The 17,134-nt window shown below is 47.0% G+C and overlaps 2 protein-coding genes across 4 annotated transcripts in view; one reads left to right on the top strand and one right to left on the bottom strand.

Moving 5' to 3' along the window:
- The window catches only part of POFUT1 (protein O-fucosyltransferase 1), a 16,518-nt gene extending 13,966 nt beyond the window's left edge, over positions 1–2,552 (bottom strand). Inside the window, exons 1-2 of the mRNA XM_075900849.2 lie at positions 2,269–2,552; positions 916–1,037 (exon numbers count right to left, since the gene is read on the bottom strand). Coding sequence (XP_075756964.2) covers positions 916–1,037; positions 2,269–2,461 — 315 coding nt within the window. The 5' untranslated portion in view covers positions 2,462–2,552. The remainder of the gene's footprint in view (positions 1–915; positions 1,038–2,268) is intronic.
- PLAGL2 (PLAG1 like zinc finger 2) lies at positions 2,442–17,134 on the top strand. Of its 3 annotated transcripts, XM_075900847.2 has the most exons (4): positions 2,442–2,580; positions 6,951–7,032; positions 7,116–7,338; positions 8,480–17,134. In XM_075900847.2, exons 3-4 carry the CDS (start codon positions 7,139–7,141, stop codon positions 9,696–9,698), a joined length of 1,419 nt encoding a protein of 472 aa, XP_075756962.2. In that variant the 5' UTR covers positions 2,442–2,580; positions 6,951–7,032; positions 7,116–7,138; the 3' UTR covers positions 9,699–17,134. The 3 variants fall into 3 exon arrangements, with proteins under 3 accessions (XP_075756962.2, XP_075756963.2, XP_075756961.2); XM_075900848.2 differs by lacking the exon at positions 7,116–7,338; XM_075900846.2 differs by having other exon boundaries at positions 6,951–7,338.

Genomic DNA, 17,134 nt, shown 5'->3' with positions numbered 1-17,134 from the left:
AGGGATAAGAGGACTAGACAAGAATTGTTTGAACAGCAGCTGATGCAAACCACTCAGTAATAATGTTTTCCCGCTAGGGATGTTAAATTTCAATTAATTAGCTAATCAAGTAGTCGATGGAATTTCCATCCACTACTCAATTAGTCGATAAGGAGGGTGCCCGCTAACCCGCTGCGTGTCTCCCTTTGAAACGTACAAGAGCTGCCCTAAAGACTCAAATCCTCTAGATGTCCACGGAAGAGATTCAGTGCATGCAAACAGCAGGACAAGAATCCCCAAATGCCGCAGCAATGTGTTTTAGTTGGAGGGACCATTTCTACAGGCACAATGGAAATTCAGTCCCCACAATCCATTCAGACCTTGAAGTCTTTGTTGTAACCACCAATAATGGGACCACTTAGTGCTGTTGGCAACATCTGTCCAATAGCAACTACTCTGAGATTGTCAAACTCAGGAGTCTCTTTATATATTGTGTATCAGCACATCCTCTCTTCCAAAATGCAAGCTCTCTGCAGCAGAGGCTCTCTCTATTTTGTGTCTTGTACATCATGGAGTACACTGTCAGTTCTTAATAAACATCAATAATAATGCTGAAAAGACAAAACCCAACTGGTTTCCACATTTCAAAGCCAATAACCTGAGTTATGTTAATATACAACCGGCCATACGGACGCTTGTCTCCCTAGACTATTAGATTGCAAAGTGCTTGGAGCAGAGACTGTTTTTTTCCTTTATGCATGTAGAACATTTAGCCTGTCTGGGCCCACTTGTTATATTAAGCTGTGCTGAATGTATTAATCAGGAACGTGTACGTAGCATTACAAATGTACATGCACCTGACAGGTAGCGAGTGGAACATGAGTTCGTTTGTAGAGAACCCAACATGAAAATATCAATGGGCTGAACAGGACTCACATTGGTATAGGGAGGCTTGTGGTGTCGGTATTCAATCCAGGGAGGAACAGCCAGAGTACGATTCAGCATCTTGGCAAATGCCAAGGAGCCCAGGAAATGATCCGCCTGGTTCCCAAATCTCCCTAAAAAGAGTGACAAGCACTGGATTTATTGGCTTAATCAGGAATGCCTATGTTGCCACACAGACTCATTACAATCCCATACTCTCCCCCATTTCTGTGTCATCACAAAAAGCCATGGGGGGGGGGCCCAGCGGGGATGGGAAGATGCTGGGGGACCGGGGGATGCTGGGGGGCTCTGACGGGAGGGCCCAGCGGGGATGGGGAGATGCTGGGGGGCCCAGTGGGAATGGGAAGATGCTGGGGGGCCCGGGGGGAGGGCAGGGGATGCTGGGGGGCTCTTATAGGGGGCCCAGCGGGGATGCTGGGGGGGGCCCGGTGGGGGGAGGGAGGATGCTGGGGGGCTCTGATGGGGGGGGCCCAGCAGGGATGGGAAGATGCTGGGGGGGCTCTGACGGGGGGACCCAGCGGGGATGGGGGGATGCTGGGGGGCCCAGCGGGGGAGGAGAATGCTGGAGGGCTCGGTGGAGATGGGGGGGCCAAGCGGGGGAGGGGGATGCTGGGGGGCCCGGTGGGGGGAGAGGGGATGCTGGGGGGGGCTCTGACAGGGGAGGGGGCCCGGTGGGGATGGGGGGGGCCGACGGGGAGGGGGGATGCTGGGGGGGCCGACGGGGGGTCCCAGCGGGGAGGGGGGAGGGGGGACGGGGGGGCCCAGCGGGGGGGGGGCCGGGGGGGCGACGGGGGGGCCCAGCGGGGAGGGGGGACGCGGGGGGCCCAGCGGGGAGGGGGGACGCGGGGGGGCTGACAGGGGGGCCCGGCGGGGAGGGGGGACGCGGGGGGCCGACGGGGGGCCCAGCGGGGAGGGGGGACGCGGGGGGGCCGACGGGGGGCCCAGCGGGGAGGGGGGACGCGGGGGGCCGACGGGGGGCCCAGCGGGGAGGGGGGACGCTGGGGGCCGACGGGGGGCCCAGCGGGGAGGGGGGACGCTGGGGGGGCCGACGGGGGGCCCAGCGGGGAGGGGGGACGCTGGGGGGGCCGACGGGGGGCCCGGCGGGGAGGGGGGTGCGGGGGGGCCCGGCGGGGAGGGGGGTGCGGGGGGCCCGGCGGGGAGGGGGACGCGGGGGGGCCCGGCGGGGAGGGGGGACGCGGGGGGGCTGACGGGGGGCCCGGCGGGGAGGGGGACGCGGGGGGGCTGACGGGGGGGCCCAGCGGGGAGGGGGGTCGCGGGGGGGCCCAGCGGGGAGGCGGTGCGGGGGGGCCGGGAGCGGTAGGGGTCGGAGGGGCCCGGCCTCACCCATGCAGGGGCAGTAGAGCAGGTACCCGGCCGGGTCCCAGGCAGGCGCCGCCGAGCCGCTCGCCGCGAGCAGCAGCAGGAGCCGGAGCGCGGGGGCCCCCATGCTCGCGGGGGAAGCGGCCGGCGGGCGGCCTATCCCGGCATGCCCCGGGCTCCGGCCCGGCAGGGGCGCTCTAGCAGGCGCGGGCACCATCGAGGCGGAAGGAGCGCGAGCGGGCGGGCGGGCGCGGCGTCACTCCCACAATGCCCCGCACAATGGGGCCGCCAGGGCCTGAGCCGGAGCCGCGCCTGGCGGGGCCCGGGGGCAACGGGGTGAGTGCGGGGCCGGGGGCGCGCCCCGGGGCGGGGGAGGGGCCTGACAAGCCACGCCCCCCCGCGCGGGCCGGTGCGGGGGGGGGCCCCGCGCGAGGAGCCGCCCCCCCCCCCTTTGCGTGGCCAGGGAGCCGCCGGCTCGAGCCTGAGGGGGCCGCGCGGGCAGAGGCGCGAGCCCTGAGCCCCGCCCCCGAGCTCGCCTCAGGGCCCAGCCAGCCGCAGGCACGTGCCCCGCCGCAGCGGCCCTGGAGCCCCCCCCCCGCGGCGAGCGCCTGCCCCAACGGAGCGGGGGGGGGGGCCCGTGGGATTCGCTGTCAGCCCCGTCCCGCGGGGCCTGCCGGGAGAGCGGCCTGGCCCGGGGCGAGCCGGGCAGCGTCTACACTGGCGTGATGCTCCGGAAATGCTCTGAACGGAAAAGTCTTCCCCTTCCAAGCGTTGGCGGAACAGCGCGTGAGATCGGCACCGGCGCTTTCGCACAAAAGCACTTTCTGCGGAAAAGCGCCCGTGGCCAATCTAGACGTGCTTTTCCGCAAAAAAGTCCCGATCCCCATTTTCGCCAGCGGGGCTTTTTTGCGCAAAACAAATCTGAGCTGCCTACCCTGGCCCTTTTGCGCAAAAGGACTTCTGCCCGAACGGGAGCAGCTCCGTATTTCCGCAAGAAGCACTGATTTCTTACATGAGATCGGCAGTGTTCTTGCGGAAAGTCAAGTGGCCGGTGTAGACAGCTGGCAAGTTTTTCCGCAAAAGCAAAAAAAAAAAAAAAAAAGTACCAGTCTAGACGCAGCCACAGGGTGGGGAAGGCTTATTGCTGCTTGGCGTTTCGATTTAAAAAACAAAACAAAACCACTATCCCCTATCCATAAAGTACATGCTAAATGGATTAAATTCAGATCTGTAGTAGTTGTAAAAGAGGAATCCTCCTCTGATAGGGCTGGTAAGGGGATGCTGTAGCAATTGGTCCTGGGGCCCGCACCATTTAGCATGTTCCTCTGTGATATGGAAGTAAATACTAAATCGCTCCTGATAAAATTCTTTAGCGACACCAATGGTTGCAGTGGTAAATCAGGAGGATGACAAGGCCATCATGCACAACACAGTCTGGATTGGTTGGTAAACTCTGCCCATTCCAATACACTGTTTTTAATACAGAGTAAAGTTATATAGATTAGGAACAAGGAATGCAAGTCATACCTACAGAATGGTGGGGGAGGGAACTGTGCCCTAGAAAGGATTTAGGGATGATAGCAGACAAGCAAACAACATAAGCCCCTGCTGTGATACTGTGGCAAAAAGGCTAACGTATTAATTCCTTTGATGTATAAACAAAAGTATAATGAATAGGAGCAAGGAAAAGCTATTTTACCTCTGTATACAGTATTAGTGAGACACATACTAGAATACCGCAGACAATTCTGGTATGCACTTTTTAAAAACAATGGTGAAGAATTAGGATGCAGAAGAGTACAAAATGATTCAAGAGCTGGAAAAAAATGCCTTTGTGAGGGATTTAAAGATTTAGCTTGTCAAAAAGGTTGAGGTGATGATAGTGTATAAGTGCCTTCATAAGAAGATAATGGGGCACCTGCTTACATGAAATTTGGGATTCCTGAACACCATGGGTAGGGCCCTACCAAATTCATGGCTATAAAAACATGTCACAGACCACGAAATCTGTTTTTTGTGTGCTTTTACCCTATACTGTACAGATGATATGGGTATGCCGCCATTTCTCAGAAGGGAGTTGCAGGGGAATATAAAGTTATGGGGCGGGAGGAGAAGGGTTGCAGTATTGCTTCCCTTCTGCACTGCCTTCACAGCTAGAGAGTTGCAGCTGTTGGCAGGGCACCCATCTCTGAAGGCAGCAGCACAGAAGTAAGGTGGCAATCAATGTTCCCTCTAATTTTTCCACCCTTGTGCGGAATAAATTTTTGTATGTACACCAAGGCATGTGTGGATATGCATCATCAATAGAAACACATGTTACTGGCTATGGTAGATCTGTTAATTAGATGGATATTTGAATCTCTCTTGGCCTGTCACCCAAGCACACAGCTTACAGGGCACAGTGATGACAATACCATTCTATGTCATCCTTCTGAACTGGTGCTGGTCCTTGCAGAGCAGGGCTCCCCACCAGCAATCACTGTGCTCCAGCTACCCAGCTCTGAAGGCAAAACCAACACCGTGGCAGTACCGTGACAAACCCCCCCCCCCCCAACTCCCTTTTAGGTCAGGACCCCTACAATTACAACACTGACATTTCAAATTTAAATAGTTGAAATAGGGACATTAACAATTTTAAAAATACAATGACCTTGAAATTTGACCAAAATGCACCATAAATTTGGTAAGACTCTAACCAGGGGAGAGAGGAGAGGGCACCAGCCCATTGCTACTGGGTTTTAGAGATGGGATACCATAGTTCAGTGGTCCCCAACCTTTTGGGGCTGCCAGGTGCCCGGGGGTGGGGCCGCGCATGTGTCGCGCGCCCGGGGCGTCACCGTGCATGCGCCGCACACCCAGGGCGGGGGCTGTGCATGCGCTGTGAGCCCGGGGTGGCACTGCGCATGTGCCGGGTGCCCCAGGTGGGGGCCACACATGCGCTGGGTGCCCGGAGCGCAAGAATGGCTCAGGCCGGCCCTGGTCACTAGGTGGGCAGACATAAATGCCCCAGCGGGCACCGCGTTGGGGACCAATGCCGTAGTTTGTTTCTTGTTCTGTAATAGGTGTCTGATACATTTTTCAAGTTATATAAATAAGATTTTTCTCTTAGTATGACTTCAAAACATCATGCTTTTTAGATACTAATTCTCCTGAAGTCCTCCCATCCCCACTATTTTCCATCTTGTCTGGAGAAACCATTTGCAGTTTGATCATGTAGCCAGGTGCAACTGCTGTCTCACGTATTTACAACATTCACTGGGGCTCTGTCTTAGCAGAAGGATTGGTTCTTTCCCTTCCTGGCTGCAGATCTGGCCCACATCTGGCATTGCTGTTGATATGTGGGTACAGAGTTCCTCCCTCATATGCATTCATGGAGAAGAGGTTAGAGAGTTTGATGCTATTTTAAGAAGAGTTTCTCATGCAGCTAAATTTAAAGGAAGAAGATATACTCCACTGTGACTTTGGTGAAAATAGCTATTCAGGTTAACCCTTCCCCTACCACAATAGGTTATGGAGATGTACAGGAAACTGAAGTGAAAAAAGTGGCCAGACTGCAGTCAAATCTCAGGAGCCTCCTACTAGAGCTTGCAGTGACAAATCAATATGAGTTTTAATTTACTAGCAGAAACCATCCAAGAGGAACCAGGAAATCCATAGAACTATAAGGATACTGCCAAATGTTTAGTTTTGCTGAAGAGCAAATATTTAAACTACCCATGATGATGTAAAAGGTCGGGTCAGAGGGTAAGAGGGGAGTTGTCTGTCATTATAGCAAGCTTGTAGAGCCAGATAGTCAGGAACAATTCCACATGTGGTGGAAAGAAAATTCTAAGACTAATCAAACTCTGAAACAGAGGCAGGTTACATTAGCCTCCCTCAGTGGATCATATGTGCTCGTCTTAGGCCCTGGTGGAACACTCATTTGCTCTATGGGAACTGCCCTTGGCAACTGACCAAACTGCTAGACAGCTGTAAAATACAAACAAAAAACATTAAATGAGAATTGTAGAATTTCTGAGATAGGTGATGCAGGACAGGAAGCCCAGTTGACCCACCATCCAGAGTAAATAAGAGAGACATATATAAAGAAAGGGACTAGGATAAGGAGTGGCTGTTAGTGTGAAGAAGCAGTGAGAAAAAGGTGACAAGCTTAGAGGAGTAGAGGCATGGCCAGCCAATATGTTTAGAGGAAATGTATACACCAGCCCACAATGATTTGTAATACAGTAGTTATATGATCAGATAAGGGTTATTGTGGTGGAAAGGTCTAACCCTCCTCTCATTGTATTAATACAGAATTAATTCAAGTGCCTTTAGAACCCCCTGACTGAGATTAAGGGAGGAAGAGGACTGGTAGGAAGGTGACCTGGGGTTTGAGAATAACTCTCTCTCTCTCTCTCTCATTGGCAGCACTCTGTGCTAAGAATGTTCCAGCCTGTTAGTAAGATTTCTTCTCATGGGGTGCTTGATTGGGTAGCATGGTTAACCTCACATCCAGATCTTACCAGAATGGAAGCATTCTTAAACCAAATCATTGTATCAAGCCATGTTATGTTGTGTTGTGTAATCAATGGAAACAGGAGAATTTCTTAAGTCAGTGGGCCAGCATAAATATGAGTGGCTTTATACAGAGGTATATGTGTACCTGTTTGGGTGCACAGCTGAAACCGTGCAGTATACTCACCCCACTTGTTCTGTTGTTTCAGATGAAGATTTCTTGCTGTTAAAGCCATATAATTGTAAAGGTTCCAGCTGTACTGGGACATTGTAACATCAAGTCATCCACAGGTATGAGTTCTGCTTAACATGGCCCTGTTCTACTAGGCCTGCCATGACTGCATTTTTTACCAGTGTTCCTACTTGGATTCAAGATGCAAAGCAGGAGGAGGAGGAGATGGGCTGGAAATTAGTCTCCAGGCAAAGGGGTCGAGAGGCTGAAAGTCAAGGGAAATGCCAGTGTGAAATTTCTGGGACCTCCTTTACCAACGTGGACAAGCTGAGAAGTCACACGTTTGCTCATACGGAGCAGAGACCTTACAACTGTCCTCAGCTGCACTGTGGGAAGGCCTTTGCATCCAAGTACAAACTCTATAGGTAGGTGACTACGCTGAGTATCTGTCAATTCTCTCCCATCGTAGGACAGGGAGAACCCCACTACGCTGGGGTTATGACATATCTATTGGCAGGGTGGAGGAGGGAAAACCCTTGCTATTTTGCAAGTAGTTAAGTTCCAGGTGTTACCATATTTGGAATTTCTTTAGCCCCTTCCACCTGAAGACCTCACTTTAGTTAAAAATTTTAGGCCCAGGATAAGTATTCTCTGTTTGTGTTTCTGAAACTGTGCTCTGTAGAGCCCCAGGGCTCTGCGAGACATCTCCACGGGCAACGCGAGGTTAACTAACTGGAAACATCGATAGGTACAACACATACAATCAGTGGACCTCTGGGGCTCCACATAAATTTTTACGCATGTAAAGGGCTCCGGAGCCCAAAAAGTTTGAGAACCGCTGCTCTGTTTGATTGAGGAGGACTTTGAGTCACACAAGTTAATCTTACAAAGCAAACAGTAGAAGGCCACGGTATTAAAAATCTTCCTCCTGTGCTTTAATCATAAGTCCCTGGCTACCATTCTGAGTAACCAGCCACCAAACACCAAATTTAAATGCTGAAGAATAGGATGGGATCATTAAATTTGCTAAATGAGGTCATTATGAAGAAAGGCTGGATTGATTAAGGTTTGAGAGAGGCTAAAGAAAATTCCATCTGTAGGTTTCAGGTTAGAACTCAGCCTGAACTGGTATTGACAGATGCTTACTACCCTCTGGCTGCTGATGAAATGCACTACTGGTCTCACTCCAATCCCCAGGAGACAAGTATCCAACACAAAAACTACCATAGTTGGCACTAGCTATTTACCCTGGTTGGTAGGCTCAGTTGAGAAGGCAAGAACTGACTGAAAGACTACAGTATACTCTTCTTTCAGGACTGAAGCAACTTAGAAAGGGTATTGTCAGGGAAGTTTGAAAGGCCACTACTCATGATCCTTTACTGCTTTTGTGGATGGAGGATTGGTGGTTCTAAAGCTTTCAATAAAACCCCTTTAAAAACAAATTTCACACAAGATTGTAAACAAAAAAAGGCTTTGAGGGAACATTGGGAGAGCTTGCAAAAACAGCACTTACTGTGCTGTGTTGAACATTGTCCTAATTGTCCTTCTCCATTTTCCTCACACAAGGCACATGGCCACACACTCTGCTCAGAAGCCTCACCAGTGTATGTACTGTGAGAAAATGTTCCACCGGAAGGACCATCTCCGTAATCACCTGCAGACGCATGACCCCAACAAGGAAGCTCTTCACTGCCCTGAGTGTGGCAAGAACTACAACACCAAACTAGGCTTCAGGCGACATTTGGCTATGCATGCAGCTGCCAGTGGTGATCTGAGCTGCAAAGTGTGCTTGCAGACATTTGAGAGCACTCAGGTTCTCCTGGAACACCTCAAGGCTCATTCCAGGAGGGTGTCTGGTGGAGCGAAGGAAAAGAAGCACCCTTGCGATCACTGTGACAGACGTTTCTACACACGTAAAGATGTGCGGAGACACCTGGTGGTGCACACAGGGCGGAAGGACTTCCTGTGCCAGTATTGTGCGCAGAGGTTTGGGCGGAAGGACCATCTGACCAGGCACATGAAGAAGAGCCACTCCCAAGAACTGCTGAAGATCAAGACAGAGCCAGTTGACATGTTGGGTCTCCTAAGCTGCAGCTCCACTGTAACAGTGAAAGAAGAGTTGAGTCCAGTTTTATGTATGGCATCCAGAGACATGATGAGTGGTAAGAGCTTTCCTGGCATGCTACCTATGGGCATGTACAGTACACACCTCCAAGCTATGCCAAGCTCAGGGATGCCCCATTCTTTGGTCCCCACCTCTCTTCCAATGGGAATGAGTTATCCTCTGGAATCTTCTCCTATCTCCTCCCCACCACAACCTCCTCCGAAGTACCAGCTTGGATCTACCTCATATTTACCTGAGAAACTACCCAAAGCAGAGGTGGAGAGCTTTCTGTCAGAGCTGCCTGGCAGTCTCTCTCTCTCATCTGGTGAGCCTCAGTCGTCCTCGCCTCAGTCAGTAACTCTGGATGAGACTCTGCTTTCCAAGAGCCCTGCTAATCTTTCAGAGGCTCTCTGTGCTGCTAACATGGACTTTTCTCATCTTCTGGGCTTCCTCCCCCTGAATCTTCCTCCATGTAGTCCACCTGTGTCATCAGGAGGGCTGGTCATGGGCTACTCACAAGGGGAAAACCAGCCATTGCTCACCACTTTGCAACCTCAACCTCAAGAATCTCCTGGATCTGGAGGCTCCCTGAACTTTGGTCCTCTTCATTCATTACCCCCGGTCTTCACCTCGAGCTTGAGCACGACCACCCTGCCACGTTTCCACCAGGCATTCCAATAAGATGACTGTGGCAGTGGCGAGCAGATCGTCCCCTCGTCCTTGCTTGGAGAGCCTTGAAAATGCACAACTCTGATACTTCCCCACTGGGATGTGAAAGCTTTTGAAAGCTTGTTTCAGACGGGATGATTCTGGTGTCTGGAGGGAGCACTTGTAGACTGGAAGAGCAGCTATCCCTGTGCATGTCCCAGTCCTGTTTTGTGAAAAGGTTTCAGCTGTCTTTTTTTTTAAAAAATTTTTAATCTGTGAATCGGGAGCCACACTTAGCACTGACCTTCCCTGAGGCTTTGGAGCCTTGTTCCTTTTTGGGAAGGGGATTGAATCCAAGGAGCTGGGACTGTTTTAGCTTGGGCATACTTGGACTAACCTTTTGAAGAGTCCAACTTCCATTTTATTTAAACACATTGCAGTTCTGATATTAAAGCTAGTACCTGCCGGTGAATCTGGAGGAGGGGCAAGTTCAAAGATGTATCCCTGAGGGAGCAGACAGGGAAAGAGCTGTCCTTTCCCTCTACCCTCATACCGTCACTTGTACCGCTTATGCAACTTTGCAGCAGTGTTAAGCAATAATGATAGCATCAATACGATGGATTCAGATCACCTCATTTCTTTTTGAAGAGCCATCAGCTTAGACTCATTACAGTGAATTTTTTTAAACACAACGCGAGTCTTTCTGTCATTGCAAAAATAAGAGGCACCGATGTACATTGGTTTTGTATCTGGTGTAGCTAGAATACTGTTTACACAATGAAGTCAGATTGCACTGATTTCTCCTCTTCACTGGTCACATTTTTCCCCCATGGGGAAAATAAACTGACTTGGACTACTTCAGTCTCTGCCATTTTAAATGGTAGTTCTTTGCACATTCCCTTTGACTTTCATGTGTGTCAAAGAGGGATGGAGCAAAACTTAGACAGGTGGCTCGCTTTTGTGGTGTATGAAGTGAGCTCTTTTTAAAAAAGAAAAAACACCACAACCACACAAATCCTGCCTCTATCTTGGAAACCAAAGCATGTGAAAAAGCAAGGTTTAGCGCCAGTAGCATCAAGTGTTGTCTGTCATACAGGAGACCCAGTTTTGGGAGATGAAGGAAAGGGTAGGAGCCGACATTCCCACCAGTTAGCCAGGGTCAGTGCCCTCCTGGCTGAGCCATAAAGCAGTGTCGAGACCTTTTAACCTTCGTAGTGGAGTAATAGCAAGAGTCAGGAGAAAACAAAACTGGCCCTAGTTTTGTTTACATATAGTCACTGTATTTGAACTGTTTCCCCAACACTAATTGTCCTAACTATAGCTGAAGTCTCTGGGATTACAGTCTCCCTTCCTCTCCTCCAACCTGGAGTTGTGGGCCTTTTTTATTTCTCCTTTCTCCTGCCATACCTCCTGAACCCGTGGGTGCCACTTCCCTTGTTCTCTGTCATCTGCAGCCCTCGAGTTTGCCTTTGTGGAACCTCCACCTGATAGCAAAAAGGTTAAACTTTCAAGGGGCAGTGGACTCAGTCTGATTAGCACTGCATTGTCTCCTGTCCATAGTGTGCTCAGTAGCTCAATCTTGGATATGTTCAATACAGCTGTTTGAATGCACATCTACAAACACAGACATGCAGTTTTTCATACCTCAGCATGCAGAAGCATCCGAGGTAAAGATAATCCAGGGAGTTTGACAGAATTCTTTACAAACCCTCAAAATACAGATCTACCTCTATCCTGTTATTTTAACTCGGTAAATGAAGTCAGTTACTGTCCCCATAACATTCTCTTTCCCAAGAACGTGTCCATTTCCATCTTCAAATGACACATTATTTGCCTCTGTCTTCATCTATTTGTCTCAACCCTACTGCGTGCAATTGCTTCTGTTTATTTGCTCATAGGCCTTGCCGTTCCTACACTTTACTAAAAAGTTACAATAAATCCTTGCGTAATGTCTTCCTAACCGCAACTGTACCTTGAAACATAAGTAGTGATAAACCTTGAAGCTTAGCTAGTAAAACTGCAAATACTACTTTCATATAGCGTAAGTGTTACGAAATATTTACCTCGGCAATACACTGTGACAATGAATTCTGTGGATTAAAAGTAGTACTTCCTTTTATCCATTTTTAAATGTTGCCTTTCAAGTTTCAGCAAGTGCCTTCTTTTAATTTGGAAAAGATGATCTCAGCTGGTCTTCTCTTAACCACTCATTTTTAAATACCTCAGTCACGGCTCCTGTTCTCTTTCCAAATTAGTTTCACAATTTCCTCTTTATGTGATTCTTGGCTTTAAAAAAAGTAAAGAAAGCAAAAACAGGAAAAAAACTTGATCAAAACTGAAAACATTAGATTTATGTAGTACCATAATAAGTTTTCCTTGTCTTTCTATTTCAAACATCTGATTTTTATTTTATTTTTTGCTTTTATTGTGCTTTGACAAGAGGTCTTCACTGAAATATCTTCAGTAATAGCCAAGTCTAGAGAGCAGCAAATGTATCAGTTTTCTACAAATATTTTCTCAAAGAATCAGTGGAATTCATTTTGCTAGTTTTTTGCATCACTTGGTTTGCTTTCCATGGCTATTTTAGCAAGCAAGTTCATATAGAAAATGAACCAACATCAGGGAATATATTAATGGAAACCAAGCCAGGAATTCAAACCAACTGTTTGCACTGGGAACTTGATGCAAAGATTCATCCTGACCCGTAGTAGGTTCTATTGACTTCAGTGGATATTGGATCAGACACTAAGTTTGCAGATAGTAGAGTAAAATGTCAAGCGTTGCAAATACCATTGTGGACATAGAAATAATGTGAAAGAGCTAAAGAGCTGGGAAATAAGATTCATGTGGGACGTGCAAGTTAAAACATCTTGGGGGGGAAATATTAAAGGGGAGACATTTGGAAAGCGCTATCGCAAAAAAACTAAAGCTGTTAGAGGACAGCAAGTTAGATGTATGTTTACAATGAAATGATAAAAGCCCTGTGGAATAATTAGACTGGATAAAGCAAAGCATCAGTTCATCAGAGGAATACATTTCTATAACTGATAAGAACCTCCTCTGTAATAATTTTATTTATACATATTTTTATACATATATATATATATATATACACACACACATATACACACACACACATATATATATATATATATATATATATATATATATATATATATATATATGAGAGGGGGGGGGGGCAGAGTTTACATCCCTAGTCTTCTACCACTCAATTGAATAAGTAAAAAATAGGGATGAGGCAGAGAAATCCAAAGTCGACATCAAAACCTGAGAAGTGCTAAGAATCTACAATATTTGGCTTGCTGAGAGGTAGAACCCATCAATCGACTTCCTTACTCTAGCCCTGCATTGTGCTTGACCATGCTGTGCCCTAGAGTACTGTATGTTTACAGACACTGCTGTACCAGAAGTGCATAGACGAAGTTTCAGAGGAAAGCAATTAAAATGGTTAAGTGGCTTGAGGGGCTCATCTTGAAATAGACACTTTGTAATGACCTTCAGAATGTGAAGACCCAGGAGAGGAATTACTGAGGGTAGTACAAGGGGATTAAATTAATAAAAAGGAAAGTTTAGGTTGAATAGCAGGAAGGACATGTCACAGGGCCTGTGATAGTCACCCAATGGAAGATAAAATTGAGCTAGTCTGAGCGGAATCTTATCAAACATACTGTAAGGAATAATCCTGCAGTGCCAAGGAGATAGGCTTCTTGGGCCTTCCCAATTTCAGATTTCTAAAACTAGGAGAATACAACTCACCTAGATCTTTTTCCTGAGGGTTACAGCTGGTTCAATAATCCTTCTGTGTGCAGGTAGCTTAAACAGGAAGAAACTATGTCCATTATTTTGCATTTGTTTATGCTAAATTTCATCTGCCACCATGTTAGCCACTTATCTGGTTTTGCTAGATTCTTCTCGAGTGCCTCATAATAGGCTCGCTCTTTAATCTGAATAATGTGGGGGGGGAGGGAATCACCTTGTTCATCTTCTTTTCCAGGTTAAATAGATGGTAGATTAGATTACTTTTGTTTGGAAACTTGGCTCTTCGTTCTTTAATTCCTTCAGTACTGACAGGTGAACAGCAGCTTTCTAGATGACTAACTTGTAATTCATGTTGAGTTTCCCCATTACTCCTTTTCTGACATTGCTTCTTCACCTTCACTGCCTGGAAAAAAAAATCCTGCCATAGGCAATTCCCATTGTTTTCTATGATAAAGACTGGTGCAAAAATCATTTAAGATGCTTTCCCAGTTTTCCTACATACTGGTCATCCCTTTTACTCCCTCCCAGACTGATTCTCTCATGGACTCCCTCTTTGTAGTTAATTGCTTTTCTGGTTCCCCCTTAACCAGATTTTAATAATATTTTCCAGTTGATCCAGGCAGGAAGTTGTTTTCTTTGTAATGATCTGACTCAGTAATTATGCCCATAATCCAACATCTTCACCACTGATAGGAACAGCAGAAGTCCTTTTAAATAACAATAGTTTAGACTTATTGGCCTTGCATACACAAATCCTGCACCATTTGGACAACTCGTATCCAGAACGTTGTATGCTGGGAACAGATTATTGTACAAATTGATTTAGTTTCCCTAAAACTATAAATGCACTTCTACAAATCAGAGTAGAGCCTGCTTTTAGTGAAATAGTTTGTATAGGACTGTTGATCAAAAGCCTCATCTAGGTCTTGCCATCTAGCTGGTCAATATTTCTTCATCTCTGCTACTACAGCCACTTGTATGATTTTCATCCTCTGTGATGTGTCAGCAGTAAAGTTGATACCTGGGATTCTAAATATGGTTCGTTTGCTATTTATAGTCAGTGTTGCCTAGTGGACAGCACACTGGATCAGGACTTTGGCAACCTGAGTTCTGATTGCAGATCCACCACTGGCCTGCTGGTTGTTCACAAGAAAGTCACCTCCCCTCTCTTTCTCAATTTCCTTATCTGTAAAATGGGGGTGATACTTCCCTTCTTTATAAAATCCTTTTGATTGAGAAGCAGTAGGTAAGAGAGGTGTTAAGAACCTAAGCATTCCTTTCTTTCACAGGACTGCCTTGTTTCCAGTCCCGGACCAGTGTTTCCAATGTTCACAGACCTGTCCCAGGTTCTCACTATACTGCCACTTATTAGTTTGTGTTTGTCTACCTTAAATATGTAGAGTGACTTCCATTTCATCTTCCTGTTCTAGGCTGTGTTCTCTAAGCATGGCAGAAGATTACAAACTAGAACCTTCTTTTAGAATCTTACTGTACTCTGAACCATGCTGATTTGACATTCTTATTTTATTGGTGACAGCAAAGGCAAGATCTGTTACCTACCAAGGTAGTTTGTTAATGTACATCCATTCAGTATAAATACCATCTTCTTCCCACGCTTTCCTAGACGGCAGCTCACTGTACACTTCTTCCTCTCTATAAAGACTCTAACTTGAAGGATTTTACTAAACCTTTATAGTCACCAGGAATACTAGACCCTCATAATGGAGAGCATACAAGAACTCATCACTTTAGTTTTTTTTTTTAGCTTTCCCATTGAAAATACATTTTGCTTCTTATGTTAGTAATAGGTTACTTGAAACTATATATAGTGTTTTAGAAGAAGAAAAGAAATGAGTTGTTTTTCCTCCTATATGAAACCAGGTGCCTCAGTTCTTTTGTAGGCTGTTCCTTGCCCCTCCCTGCAATCTTGCATCCCACCAGCCTCGATCACAAAGTGAACTCAAAGCTTGGAAAACAAGGAAATCATTTCAGATTATGTTCTCACAACACGTCACTAGAGAAACCAGCATAAGGCCACATCTACTTACCTGTGGATTGACACTGGAGATGGAACTTCTGGCGTTGGATTTAGTGGATCTAATAAGTACCCGCTAAATCAAACACTAAGGGCACCCCTGCAGGTACTCCTACTCCTTGTGAGGAATATGGAAAGTCAACAGGAACATTTCTCCCATCGACCTCCCGCTGTGGGGACTGCACCAAACTTTAAGGTAAATTGACACCAGCTATGCAATTAACATAGCTGGGGTTGCGTATCTTAATTTGAATTTATTCACTAGTGGTAGGCTTGGCGTGAGTGACCAGGAAGCTTTAAAGCCCAACAGAAGAAAATAAAGAGAATGTGGGATTTTATTTTCATTTATTAAATAGGGCAGTTGCACAATCCAAAGTCAAAGCATCTGAACTTATTTTGTAAGATAAGTGTATTAACAATTTTCCCTCTCCACTGTATTCTTAGTGATTAACACAGGTACTGCACCCTGAAAGTGTTAACAAAAATCAGAACAAACAGGTCTGTTGCATAGAATATGCTGAGATGATAAAGGGAAAGCTCCATGTGAAGCAATTTCTGCAGTACAGGAATAACCACAACACATCATTCAGAGAATGGGTCCTAGCTGAATTAAGTATCCATCTGAAAAGACCAGTTCACATTTGGCATTTGCACCAGCAAAACAGAATTTTCTTCTGCTTTTTGTTGTTCCTTTTCAAAGTAATGTACCATTAAGGTTTCCCCTTGTGGAATTCACCCGCACATCCTGCTCAGAGATGCAGCTTTTGGCAATTTCGGGGAAAGAAATGACATTCAGGTTCTTTGAGTGCTGAAGTCTGCATGGCAGATTTGATTACTTGTGCTGAAAGCCTCATGTCTTGAGCTTATGAGTTTTCCCCACCCCTTTTTTTTAGTGCATCATTAAGTTCTTGATTTTTTTTGTAGTTTTCCCTAATATCTAGGAGCTGTTTTAGAAAGTTTGTAATGTTTGTATCAATATTTTACTTTAACAAGGATATTTAACTAAAAAAAGATTTGCCTTAGTGTAGGTTCAAAAACTGGGTGGTGATAAGAGGGACAGTGCAGGGAACTTCTGGAAACCACCCAGATTCACCCCTTGAAGTAGTCAAGCTCTGAACCTGCTGCTGGAGGAGAAGCTACAGTGGCCTTCACAGCCATGGTAAAGTCAGGCTGAACTCTGTCACCAGTGAACAAATTCTGCCTTCAGGTCCCAGTACGCAGGAGTGGGGCCTCTGAGGGCAGTATTTGGTCCAAAGGCTGGGAGCATGAAAAGCAGCAACTTGGAATTTCTCAGCCACTGTCGCTGAGGTGGAAGGGAGTGAGCCACTAACTCCTTTTACCAGGGACACAGCCACCTTGTCCATGCTGCCATTCCTACAGCCACAGCTGCCAAGGCCAGCAGCTTCCCCTCCTTAAAGCTGGATTATTTGTAAAGGAAACTTTCTAGCACTTTTCTACACAGTGAATAACCTCTTTATCAGAGTATTTTTGGGCTTTATATAAAACAAGGTTTTGAATTGTAACATATCAAGTGCCATTAGGAAATGTACAGCTCATCTGTTAAAATTAGCTTTTCCATTGTCTTACAGAATTAAGTCCAAGATGAAAGGGTTTTTTTATAATGAAGTTGTTTATTAAAAATGTTTGAACTGTC

Source organism: Pelodiscus sinensis, chromosome 17, assembly GCF_052426305.1.
Source record: "Pelodiscus sinensis isolate ZL-2025 chromosome 17, ASM5242630v1, whole genome shotgun sequence".
NCBI lineage: Eukaryota > Metazoa > Chordata > Testudines > Trionychidae > Pelodiscus > Pelodiscus sinensis.
The sequence above is the reverse complement of the archived record's forward strand: the minus strand, read 5'-3'. Positions and strand labels throughout refer to the sequence as shown.

Coding starts and splice junctions, on each gene's coding strand:
- PLAGL2 (XM_075900846.2), top strand. CDS start 7,076: ATGACTGCATTTTTTACCAGTGTTCCTACTTGGATTCAAGATGCAAAG. Junction 7,339..8,479: donor TCCAAGTACAAACTCTATAG/GTAGGTGACTAC, acceptor TCCTCACACAAG/GCACATGGCCACACACTCTG.